The 13,729-nt window shown below is 37.5% G+C and overlaps 1 protein-coding gene across 11 annotated transcripts in view; it reads right to left on the bottom strand.

Annotated features, from left to right (window-relative positions):
* Positions 1 to 5,387: 5,387 nt before the first annotated feature.
* Positions 5,388 to 13,729, bottom strand: part of ELAVL2 (ELAV like RNA binding protein 2) — a 163,879-nt gene continuing 155,537 nt past the window's right edge. For 9 of the 11 annotated variants that reach the window (XM_073881478.1, XM_025852946.2, XM_073881482.1 and 6 more), the window contains 2 exons: positions 8,763 to 8,801; positions 5,388 to 8,159 (listed from right to left, as the gene is read on the bottom strand). In XM_073881478.1, the coding sequence (XP_073737579.1) occupies positions 7,829 to 8,159; positions 8,763 to 8,801 (370 nt within the window). In that variant the 3' untranslated portion in view covers positions 5,388 to 7,828. The remainder of the gene's footprint in view (positions 8,160 to 8,762; positions 8,802 to 13,729) is intronic. The other 2 variants (XM_073881480.1, XM_025852947.2) reach the window with 1 other exon arrangement.

The raw sequence follows: 13,729 nt of genomic DNA, 5'->3' as shown, positions 1-13,729 counted from the left end.
CTGATACAATAAAAACCAGGCAACAGCGTTCACGTGCCAGGTCTTAAACCAAAATCAGAATGCATTAGTTTATGTCTGAAAAAAACCAAACCATAACAAAACTTTCTCCATACACACCTGGAAAAAACAAAAAAACAAAAAAAGAGTAAAGAATCCTTATCAAAAGAAAACCAAAACAAAATTGGAATGTTTAAAATTTCTTAAAAGATTAGATATATAATCATGACTTTAAAAGTGTCAGAGGAAAAAAAGGTGCTCAAATATCTTTTTCAGAAGACTGAGTTAATTCTGATTTGTGCTTTCTGTACTTTATAAATTTTCCACAGGGACTGTATTATTATTTTTGATTGAAATTATCCACAGGGATTAAAATAATATCGAGTGCCTCATAATAAAATACATGTATTTGCCTATGTTCAACTTCTAGATGCCATATATATATATCCTGCAGGATTTAAGAAATCTGATCCCACAAAAGGACACAGTTTATACAAGTTAATTCAGCATGTGTTTTAGTAACTCAGTGATTGTGAAGGGCAAAGATCCAGCAGTTGGGAGGGCTGGGTTCAAGTGCCAGGTCTCACATTAGCAAAAGACCCTCTGAGAACCTTAACATCTTTGGGACGGACTCACACATCTGCTGAACAAGACCCCTGAAGTGTCTTCCGGCTCAAAACCGGAGAAAAACTAGACATAAATTAAATGTTAAGCCCAGAAGCATAGCAGAGCTACTGGTACAGAGCAGGTGCTCGATGTATATTTAATGAAAGAATTACCAAAAGAGAAGTTTTAAAAAAAAATATTTAAAACAGAGCATCCCAACCTGTGCCACCATGTCACAAAGGGCTAACAGGGGTGTCAAGCTACTGATCTCAGGACTACAGCCCATCACACAAAACCATTTGTGAAGCACAATTTTTTAAGTATACTACCATTACACACACAAAAACATCTTTATTTGGAGAAGTTCATAATCAACTTAATAAAAAGTTCTCACTGCCCTTCATTAAGAAAGACAGCATGTGGGTCTTTATCATCTGATACTCAAATCCATTAAATCTGAAGACAGAGAGCATGAGCCATTTACTTAAGAAACTTTGAAAGGGACTTTCCTCACACAATTATGGATGTAAAACAGGCACTTCTCTAAGAGCAACTTCTGAAAACCAGAATCCTCTCAGCATTACTTGGGTACATATGGAGAACACACAACAGCAACCATTCTCAAAAGATGAAATTCTGCTAAAGAATATTTAAGTAATACAGTAGCAACTGCAATGTGTGGCTTGAACATTTATAGCAACAGCTACTTATCCTTGTTGATAGTAACTAGGGAATATTTTGGTGTGAAAACCTGCATTATTTCTTGCAATTATTAAAACTGGCAACTTCACAAAACCTTTTTTTTTTTTTTTGAGAAAGGAAAAGGTTGGGAACATATGGGGGGTTTACTTTCAACGAGGTGCTTAAGGGTACTTCCCAGCTAGCTGCTTTTCCTTCCACATCCAACAAATAAAAGCTCTGCATCTTTTGGAAGCCCCATCGCCTGTATTATGGGTCACCACCTTCCCTTCCCCAGTCTCATCGCAGTCACTTCACCTTTGTTGCCTCTGCAGTGCAATCCACAGAATAAAGCTACCTTGCCAACTGCACTTCATTCCAAAGGGTGGGTCCCTCAGAAGGGGGCTGCCAGTTTCTTCAAATCTGCAAGGAAGTCCACGGTGGGGCTGGTGGCTTCTGAAACTGTCCAGGGAGGATTCTCGGAAGGAGTGCACAATGAAAATCAGAGTTAGAGACGCCATGTGGCTGGCCACGATCTGTAGGTCCGAGGGGCCTGCAGAATGAGCAAACAAGCCCTTCCCCCCTTGAAGGGCCACTTCAATGGTCTGCCTTTCTTTCCTGTGGTTCTTCATGGAAAGGGAAGGTGTGGCTATTTAACTGAGCTTCCAAAAAACCCCAGAAATGTAAAAAGCTGTCAAACTAAAACCTCATCTTGGAATGATGATTCCCTTCTAGGAATGTGATTCTTGAGCAATGTGGGTTAAGAAAAATATAAACTGCAGTTCAACGTTAAAGGTCAAATGGGTACTATGGCCCTAGAAAGAGTATAAACACTACAGAAGGATCACTTTACCATCTAAAATCATAGAGTCTGAAAGGGTATACACACTGAGAAATAGATTTGTCCAGTGTTCTGGGGTGATTACTGGGGAGATTTTGTGCGGGTTTTTGCTTTTGTTTTGCATACACTGAACAAATGCTCCAAACATCTCCCTTAAAAGAAGGCACTGTCCTGCGTAGCAACTCCAAAAATCACAGATTACCTATCATAGCAGGTATTTTTAGTGTTAGAGTATAAATATGGGCGAAGGAGCAAGAACAAAGTTTTGATGTTTAGATACTTTGTATTTCATTATGGACTCAGATTTCTGACTCATCTGAGATTTAACTAGTCACAGACATAAAAATGTTTAACAAACTCAAAGGTCTGTATCGAATGACTTAATTGCCCAGAAAACACTACAAGTAGACAGAAGCTTACCCACATGCCTTTGATCAATGTTCTCTCATTGACTTCCCTCCCCCCAATCTTTTCAAATCCCACTTAATGCCCCAGCTCAACTGCTACCACTGTGTGGCTTCCCATTCCCACCCAAATTACCCTTCCAACACACACACACACGCGCGCGCGCGCACCCACCCACATCCACGCACCATTCCCTTCCTTTTCTTTTTAATTTATTTTTTGCACAGCACTCCACTCTTGATCTTCTTTCTACTGTATAGTTACTTGTAGATGTGGACAAATCTTCTTGAGCACAAGACAGACTGTGTGAGAACAGAGAAGCTTATTTCATCCAAACCCTACTGTCTATCCCCTTGAGACACTGTATGCTGTGGGGGTTCATGCTTGGTTGCTATCAGGTATTTGAAAACGTAACATCCGTAAGTGTTTCTGGGGGTTAGTATTAACTACTACATCTTAACCTGCATATTTAGTTACTTAAACTAAAAGTAATGTTAATATTGAATTTGAGACCCTAAGATTGTGGCATGTCTTAATTCAAAGTAGAATAATGTCAGTTGGCATACTTTTGATATTCAGGGTATTTTACCATATTAGTGCTTTGTAAATTGTCACCCCTTTATTATATGTTTACAGAGGGCAAGAACATCTGGCCAAATTCTTCTGTCAACCCAACTACTGTATTATTATTGTATATAATAACTTATTTTGCTTCAGAAAGGATATGGGCAACTTAATGCATATGAGAGCACTTCAAGATTCACTAAATGGCACTAATGTCAGATTAAAAACTACACAAATGAGTTAATAATCAAATCCAACAAAGGAAAAGCCAGATCCACAAGAAGGGGAAAGCAGGTTCACTTTTGCAAGTTGTAACTGGGCTTGTAAAAACTACACCAAGTTAGCTGGAAACTGCTCTGGGCTCTCACAGCACTTAACGACATTGTGGTCCTGGCCTTGTGGCTTATCTGCCCTTCCTTCTGGGTGACAGTTTCCAAGAAGGTAAGAGCCACATCGTGCTCATTTTTATAGGCTTGGGGCACAACGCACAATACACAGATCACCAATAAACCTGTGTTGAACAGCCCGAATAGCTTCTGTTTATTTCTATAAACTAGAATTCTGGAGAGGTTAATTTCAGTGACCCTATATTCAACAGGCTGCCTGAATTAATGGTATAGATGTTTTAGTCCTTCCAACTTAAAAGGGTATTGAGCCCACTTCTGGGAGTTTTCAGAGAAAGAATACAAATAGTAGAGAAAAATGAACCATTCACTGCAATGACTGAAGCTGTAAGTGCTCTTCCAACAATAATCGTTACAATTTTAGCAATACTTCTGTTTTCTTCTGTTTGAGGTTCTGATATGGTAACAGATACAAAGGATCAAAACCAATGCCTCTTAAATGTATCTTCTCCCGATAAAAAGTATATGCATACTGTTTTGGAAGTATATTAAAATTTCCACATACTTACTGTTACAATATATGCATTTTCTTATTTCTAGGTAACCCTCTGAGTAGGATGTTACAAGCTTCCACTACACATTTTTGAATGTCTTATAAAGTAAGGGTAGGACACTCTTTTTTTTTTTTTTAAACAGAAAGGCTAAATTGCTAACACTTCTACTCAAATCAGATTAAAATATCATAAAATGATGTTAAGATTAAAAAATTCATGTTGGCAACCCTAACACAGAATTGCACTACTCTAGGACGATTTGCAAGCTTGAGGGGAGAAAGGATTCTAAGGGGGGAAAAAAAAAAACCTCTCAAGTATACCAGTAGTCTCACCAACCTCCTTTCCTGAGAATTTTTCCACTATCTGCTCAAATATAAAAGAACTGCTGACATGCAAACCAGTCAAAATACGGGTAAGCATGCAAGAGGAGAGAAGTGAGGGAAGGATGTTCCGATAACACAAAATTAGAGTATTAAATTCATATAATAAGGAAGGGGGTATGGAGATTTGAGATTAGAAGAAAAAGAATTGTCTTATCACTCAGCTACTCTCTTGACTACTAAGTTGTGAATTCAGGACAATTACTTTTAGAATGGCTTTTTACCAAAAAAAACTGACAGATACAAATTTTAAAAAACCATTTGGTATACTTTGTAAGAAAAAAAAAAGAAAAAAAGTACTTCATTATATCAAATTTTCTTAAGTTCTATAGAAGTAGAATCTTCACATAAAGGATCAGCAAGAAGTATTTTCCTTCCTGCACAGATCTGGTAAGGATGTGTAATGAGAACTGAACATGTATGTGCAACACAGGATTGGCACAGTTCCTGACATGGACACGTGCTACACACATCAGCCTTAACCGAATGAAACCGGAGTTTCTGATTTCAGAGAAGAGTCTCTTGACAATCTGGCACTTGGGCAACAAAAATAAATCTCACACACCAGCAGTTAATCCCATGGGTGAATTAAACCTTGCTGGCAGAAGCAGAGTAAGTTATCTTCCTTCTCTTTGGTTTTTCGTTCGCTCAAGTAAATGTGTGAAGACAATTCCCATTTGTTTAAAAAAAAAGTTGATTATTAAATCAGAGCAATAGAATGATGTCAGCATCCAATTACCCAAACTTTACAACTAGCAGATGAAAGCACGTATTCCTATAAAAATTACTCATTAAGTAATATTTGAAAGCTAACTATCAGAAATGTCATTCAAAAAATTTTTTTTGCACATTCTACTTCAAATTAACATGCTTCTGGAATTCTTACTTTAGATAACACAGCTTTCAACTAAAGCTCTGAGAGAACCTCTTAACTCAAGAGGGTAAGTTTATTAGCCTGAGCACAGGAGCCCCCAAAATGTGTATAAAGACCTACTCACCACACTGTTCTTTCCCTTCAACTTTGTTTATTGATGTACTGAACATGAAAAAGTACAAAGAATCCAAACACAAAAGAAAACATGTACAGCCTCTTAAATACTCAACAGAATATATTTTCTATTCCAACAGATGTGAATTAAGTCATACTGTACAACTTCAAATAAATACCAGCCTTACATTTTATTAAGTGCTCTGATAAACACTGTAAAGTGAAGCACAATTTGCATGCCCTCTCATCAATGCCTTGGTTTGCTACAGTAGTATAGGAAAGAAGCATGTAGCTGCTGTTTTCCCACGAGGGAAACCTTATTTTTTTTTTTAATATATACATGTATTTAGTTTTTTTTTTTTTAGTTTTTTTTTTTAAACGCAGAAGGTTAACTCTGACAATCTAAATGCACCTAAGGATATGAGAAAGTGCTAAGCCAATTGATTTCTGAATAGCATTGAGTGGGTCAGCATGAAAACTCGCTTATTCACTTTAGCACGCGCCTCACAGTATATGTACTGTACTATACTGAAAAATTTTATAACTACAATTTTAAATAATAAAAAAAACTCAACGCAACCGCAAAGATAATGTACAACTATGTTATGCATAGCACATTGCCTGTTCTAAGGGGAAGCATGTGAGCATCTCAGTTTATACAAAAAGCAGGACGTAACTATATAGTTCTCAGTGCATCCTGATGAAGGCATTTTTGCCTTCAGCTTTTTTGAAAATTTATTATAAGCTAGATGCTAATCAGAAAATATTTTGTATTTTTTAAAATTTCTTTCATACATGGTAAAGACTTATTTTATTATTTCCCCAAATAGTGGTTTAAGCATCATACAAAGTTAAATTTCAGTAGCATACAGATATTTATGATTTTTGTATGAAAAATGTAAGGAAATTTGTTCAAAACCTATGGTTATACTCATTTTTTTTTTACCACAAACATATTTATAAACGAAAATGTAGCATCACCATAAACAGCTGAAGCTAGACTATCTACAGACAAAATTAGCAACAAATCTGATGCACTGTAAATTCAAGTCCTCAGGACAACAAAAGTGATTAAGCAAGACCTCAAGTAACAATGTTAATGCCATTTACAAAGGAAAAAACTGATACAAAAACATTCAAAACCTGAACATCACTTGGCATGTAAGGGAAAAAAAAAATCAAATTAGCTGAAAGGTTCATAAACACAAGGTCTTATTTACATTACACAAAGCTCAGGTGTTAGCCTTGAACGTAACTTTCAAAATACCTTCAAATATATCCAACTCAGATCACTTTTGCCGATTTGCTGCAGTACAAATCATGTGCAACATCTTTTTTTCCTTAAGACAAAACAATTCTTCAAACAATACTGCAAGTACATCACTAAACACCATGAGCTCTATCTGAAGGGATTTCTTTAGGAAGAACAGATTTTTTTTCCCCCATCTCTTGGTAATTTAAATTTCTTGCCTGCTCTTATATATTCTTTTGTAAATTTTTTTTATTTGTTTCAAAATCACAAATCAATGTGAGCCACCTATCACATAATAACCAGGATGATCAGACATTCCACTGGTGATTACAAAAACGAAACCAGCAGTGTTTCCCCCATTGATTCTACTCCTTTCATACAAAGATCTCAAAAGTAGTATTTTCTACATCATAAATCTTTCTAAATTTTCCAACCGCTGCAAATTTCCTGGTAAATTTTAAAAGCTCACTAGGTGTCATATGAAGAGATTTCTCAAAGTATTCAAGTCAAAATATTTGTTCCAGGACCAGTAAAAAGTTTCTCCAAATTTTCTTTTTTATAAAAATAGATGCTTTTTTTAAACCCACATCAAAGAGGCTCTTATCTCTTTGGCAAGGTACTGCTTTACGAAAAGTTCTCCAGTATTCTTACAATAAGCGTTTATAATGTAGCCCCCCCCTTCCCCAACCCAAATCATAATTACAAAATAAATACTGTTTTTAACTTCATAAATAAAAATGTAAACTTCAAAATACTTTTCTTAGACATAACAGCAATGCTTTAAATGTAAACCAAACACAAAGCTAATCAGAAAAAGAAATAAAAGGGGGAAAAAAAGACACAACCAACTGAAGAATTACAACACAAAGCCTCAATATTTACTCACAGGTTCAAGGCAGTTATGTAAAAAGAAAAGAAATGTCTTCCCTTAGCTGAAACACTTTAAAAGGTCCACCTTCTTCAAAGAAGGCAATAGAATGCAATGTGACAGGTAAAAACCCTGTACCTCTTGTCCATATTCAAACATAAAAGATATTTAAGAAGTTTTAATTCAAATACTAGCAATAAAAAATCTCACATATTTCTTAGGATGCTAAGTAGTCGTTTTATCCCCATCTCAACACTGACTTACAAAGACATTTACTAATGTATAAAGTTTCTCTTAACTTGCCTTTGTTGTATAGTTTTCATATATAAATGGACTGAGGACAAGAGCTCATTAGGCTTTGTGCGTTTTGTTTGTCTTAAAGGAGACCTGCAGTACTCTGTCTCCCAGACGGTATCCATTGAGGCTAGCTATCGCCATGGCAGCCTCATCATAGTTTGTCATAGTCACAAATCCAAAACCTTTGCATTTATTGGTGTTAAAGTCACGGATGACCTTCACGTTGGTGACAGCTCCAAAAGGCCCAAACATTTGCCACAGGATACTCTCATCTGCGTCAGGAGCCAGGTTGTACACAAAAATACACCACCCTGTTCCTGGGTGCCCAGGGATATTAATTCCAGCCAAACTGGTCATTCCATCAATGGTCATTGGAGAAAACCTACTAAACAAAATAGGAAACACACATACACACACACACACACACCACACACACACACACACACACAAATAGAAACAGAGGTTGGTTACAGCAATGGACGTATTTCTTTTCCCCTCCCATCCCAAGAGTTTCAGTAACCCCCTCCCCTCCAACAGATACATACAACTATCTGATGTTTCAACCAAAGTCTGTGTGTGGCTTGCAGTGACATGCTATACTGTCAAGGTATTAATAAATTATGAAATGGTCATTATATGCTGTATTGAATAATATGATCCACAGTAGCAAATCTAAAATATATTTAGAATATATTTAGAAGTGGTTTCATGAATTAAACAGGATTGGGGGGAAGGGGTACCAACACATACGTACACATGCTATAGCGTCGCAATGCAATATAAAACAAATAATGGGGTTTTTAAAGACCAGGTGGCATCCAGTGGTATAAAAATACTCGAATCAACCGTGCTTCAAAAAAACAACTTTTCATTAGGTTGTACATGCAAAAGAAAACAACACAAACTCATGAAGGGTGTCACTCCCAAAATCAAAGAAACTAATCAATTATGGGAAGGGATTATGATTATCATGAACCTCTATCATTACCTCTTTACTCCATAAGCCATATTGAGCAGATTGTCCAACCTGCAAAACATACATTTAGCAAACTTCAGTTTTTAATTTTCCCCTTGATGTTCAAGAAAGCTGGGTTTGTTACTGACATCTTCCAAGGGGAGTATTTGTATGTTAATTCTATGTGAACTCTCAAAACTTTGGTCTTTTCACATTCCTGAGAGAATGGGTACCCACGTCCCTAAGACACTAGTTCTTCCAATGGATACAGTTTATCCCTACAGTGATCAGAACCATACAGGCAAAATATAAGTGGTCATTTGAGGACACCTTTCAGAGAGGAAATGTGGAGGCTCTGCAACAGTTCATCTTTGGATTCTCATCTGTTACCAGGTAAATTCTAAGTGCTCCACATGCACCTACATGTACTTTATACTACCTGTTACAAAAAAGAAGAAAGAAAACAGGCCTCAAATGGAGTCACCTGTGCTGAGCCCCATGTCAGCAAACCAAGACTTAATATCTAAGCTAATAGTAAGTTCAAGAATACAAACTTTAACAGTCAGGCTGGAATTACCTGGTCAGCTCTAGTGACCCCCACACCTTTCCCCCAAAGGAAGGTGACCTTGGTGACCTTGCCTGAAACAATCCACTCTTTGTTAGAAATGTCCCCTTGCCTGCTCCCTTCTGCCTGTAAAAGCCTTCCATTTTGTACAGCCCTTCTTTGGACCTCCTTTCTATTTGCTAGGTGAAATGCTGCCTGATTCATGGAGAATAAAGCCAATTTGATGTTCAAATTTACTCAGCTGAATTTTGTTTTTTAACATTAAGTTTTATAACTCCATTAACTCCTGTGTATACCAAGGCACACCGATTGACTTGCCAAAGAGCATAGGGCTAGTAAACAGTGACACCAATATTCCATAAATCTCCCTTCAACCTCTCCACTCTGAAAGACTTTCTTTTCTTACAAAATGGTGTATTACAGGTAGAAAGAACCTTACAGACGGTATTAGCTCAATCTGCCATTTCTCTGTGGGCTCAATTAAGGTGCAGAGGAAGACAACAGACTCATTGCTTCAGTGAGCAACAGAGCAAAAAGGTCAGACCCGGCGACCGATGCTTATTCTGACTATGCTACAGGAAGCGTAGCTCTACTCAAGGTCTAAGAAGCCAGGTTAGAAACAAACCAACTTGAGCTTCTCTTAAAATTTTTAAAACAAAGTAGTTGGGGGTGCGTAGGTACTCTTTAAAACTCTCTATCCTTTTCCTATTTCAAAAATTAAGTTGATTTTATAATACTTGATTCTTCTTGCTTGGTCAGTTTCAAGGAGACCATTCTGATGTTCCAAATTTCCATAATGTGTACCAGTTAATTACATGTGTTTAGGGGAGGTGGGCATAGCGTATAGTAGACGGAACCAACCTCAACTGCCACGATGTTCAACACTCTCCAAGTGAGACCCTGAGGCAGGGGGAACAATTTTTTTCTTTAACACCTATGAAAGGTAAGTCTGAAAAACGCCTCAGTGTTATTGTCTAACCTGTGGCCTCAAATGAGGTTAGGGCACACATGAGAGAACATTTGCTTCAATCGCTTCTAGTTTTATAAAAGCCAAAAAACATCTCCTTCTGGTCTTTTAGAACTGGAAAAAGAATCTTCACACATTCCTATCCACAATAATCACCTCTGGGCATTTTGTGTGTTTTGCAAAAATGGAAAGAAATAACTAAGCTGATAAGATGCAAAGTGCAAGGAAACAGAACAAATCACAGTGGCAAAGGATCCTCATCTGTGTGTGTCTGTCCCGTCCCAACACCCTCTCAGAAGCAGGGACATGTTCATTCCTAACTGTGCCACTAAGCATAAAGCACAGGCCTGGATCACTGCAAGTTTATAGTAACTATCTGTTGACAAATAAAGCAATATGGTTACAAATACTATCCTTAACTACTTAACCCAGAATGAAAACTATCAAAAGGGCTGGCTGGGGAGCCTGTTTGCACATGCAAGGAGAAAGCATGTATTTGGGAAAAGTACACAGGTGGGAGGGCTTGGTTTTCTGCAGAGGCAGTAAGTCAAAGACGTCATGCCTCTACACGCCAAAAGAAAGGCCACGAACACCAGAAATAAAGATGCGTACAACTTAGTATATCACCAACCATAACATAATCTGATACAGATAATTTCATACAATGACTGGGATGATCAATAAAGAATGCATTTGGCATATGATACCTGTAGAAGAGAATGGCAACTGAAGTCTCCTTCCTAAGCGCTGAAGGGCCCAGACACAGAGACACCTTATCGATTCACTCAAAATAGAATTACACCATCTCTGCCCAGGTAGGGGTGTCCCACTTTGCCACCATCATCTTACTCTACCAACCAAAAGTCCAGAGATTGCATCTCCTAATCAAGTTTTCAGTATTTTCAAGACAGGAAACCAAAACTGCCCCAGATATGAATTACGTGTGTTAGGGAGAGACATCTCATTCACAATTCTTCATCCAAGGACCCTCTAGGCAGGAGGCCTAGGATATTTATACTAGGATCTCTGAGGACTCTCTCAGTGGGCCTCCTATGTGCCCCACCTATGAAATCCTATGATACACTGTGATCCTGACCATGGATTTCTCTCCTCAGTACCCATTTCCAGAAGAAATTCAGTCTTCTGGAACTTAAGACAAGTTATCTGTCTAAACACCATCATCCCCTCCCGCACCAGCATCTCCTTCCACCCCCCTTCCTCTCTCCCACACCCCCCATTACCAAGGAGAGCCAGGAGGAGCATGGGACCTGAAAAACAGGATGTAGGCAAGGCCAAAAACCCCAGCCTGCAAGCGTGTGGACCTGGCAGTTTTCCCTGCTCTCTTCGCACCACACACTCATGCTTCTCATGGGAGCTGTAAGAGAGCAGTGAGTGCTCCACATGGACACTATGCAACCCAAATCCTGTAGCAGCTGGAAAACTGTAAACTAAGCATCTTCTCTTGTAACTGCTTAGTTTACAGTTCGCTCAGACACAGGACCACTATTACTCTCCAGAATGATACATCTTTGCTGGGTGTGTCCAGAGCTTGAGGACAGTCATCTTTTATAGCTGGTCATTTAAAAATAGAAGCCAATATTTAATGGAGATCAAGTCAGTAGTGTCCAGAATGATCCGGGGGGGGGTGTGAATGATGACATACTACAGGGTGAAAGAAAAGAGCCCATTAAAAAGATACTTTTAACTTTAAAAATATTCTTTACTCAAATTTAATGGATGCACTGCAGCCAGTACCCTCACTCAGTCCCCATGCACTGCTTACTTTCTGAGGTAAGACTGAGCAGTCCATCAAGAGACAGTGACACTCTTCCCCTATTCTGTAGCTTGGATATAATCCACTTTACAATAACACATGAACTGGATATGGAGGATTGGACAGGGAAACCTAGCTTTCATTAAAATAACCCTCCAAGAAGAGGTAAATTCACAAAGATTTCTATAAAAATCATCATCAGAGTCAGGACGACACGAGTAAAAGCAGCCCAAGTAAACAAAACAGGGACAGAGCTATTTCTGATTATTTCTCCTCTTCCTAGTACAAAGTCCGCTATGAGGTTAGACACAAGATAATCCAACATGAAGTTCAAAATTACCAAAGATAATTTTATGAATCTCACTTTAAAGATATAGGATTTATTAAGATACTGAATAAATAAAAAGTCAGCATGATAATAAGACATTAAAATATTGTTTCTTTCATCTTTATATGTATTTTCTATGTTTGATCAGGGTTTATGAGTTCACAAATGTAATAGCACAAGCCCGTGTTCATATAATTTATGAAAAAATATGTACTGGGGATACCGTGTACAAACATTTTCCTCTCAACAGGAATACAACTCAGACTAGGCAATATTTTGAATAGAACCATATATTAGGTAGAGTACTCCCATTTCAAAGTTAGAGGTCTACAAAAAGAAAACACCTAGTTTCCAAGAAATTTAGCTGACAGGTTATGGGGAGGCCCACACACAAGTAGAAGGGGAAATGTGAAGTCCATTCAAGTCAGAAATAAAAATATAAAGAGAGATTTACTAATGGGTAAGAAAGTGCAACTCTGAACTCCACAAATAATGGTTCTCAAAACCTCTCCAAAGCACTGGCCAAAATGTGCTTTGAAGTTAAACCACAAGATCATCAACTTACCCCTTCTCCCGTTACATGGTGTCATCTAACCTCTAAGAGAAAAAAATTATTCAGGAAGACTGATACCAGTTTCTTCCAAAAGGAAATTAATGATAGTAGCAACCAGCCCATGCCTTCAACGCAACACAAGCACGGATTTAAAAGACTCCTTTAAAAATGCATAAAGGCTTACAGAAGTAGGCACTCAGGCCATTAGACTAGATCACATTCAATAAAATTAAAGCTGCTCCACAAGAAGAGAGATGAAAAATTTGGCTGAAAGCATAATTCTGACACTGTGTTCCAGAAATATACTTAAGGGGCTTGAATTCTACTATCCATCCAAATAAATAAGGATGGTTTTATTTTGAAAACTGTAGTCAATTAAGTAAGCATATAAGATCAGCTGTGCTCATGTTAAAATAATTCTCTATTTGTATGGATTGACTGAATCATAAACTTCACAAGCCCACTTTTGAACTTAAACGTTACTGCATGGGTTTTACATTTTTTTTTTTTTACCTTAAAAGATATGGTGCATTTCATGAATATTAAAAATATCCTTTATTATTATAATACTTATAACTTGTATTCTCCTATCTCTTTCAACTCCCAAGGTACTATGACAACATAAAAAACACAATGAGAAATGTTCTAAATGTCTGCTGGAAAGTGACAAACTGAAGGCTAAGAGCATTAGGACACAGATGTTAGGGACAAAATATTTCTGTAATGATCTAGACTTGAATGAGAGAAGAGCAAAATACCAAAAAAACAAGCAAGTCCTTAATTCAATGGTCTTTATGAAGAGAAAGAAGATTC

The sequence above is a fragment of the Callorhinus ursinus genome, unplaced genomic scaffold (assembly GCF_003265705.2).
Source record: "Callorhinus ursinus isolate GAN/ISIS: 27379988/994484 unplaced genomic scaffold, GSC_fseal_2.0 scaffold42, whole genome shotgun sequence".
Lineage (NCBI taxonomy): Eukaryota > Metazoa > Chordata > Mammalia > Carnivora > Otariidae > Callorhinus > Callorhinus ursinus.
The sequence above is the reverse complement of the archived record's forward strand: the minus strand, read 5'-3'. Positions and strand labels throughout refer to the sequence as shown.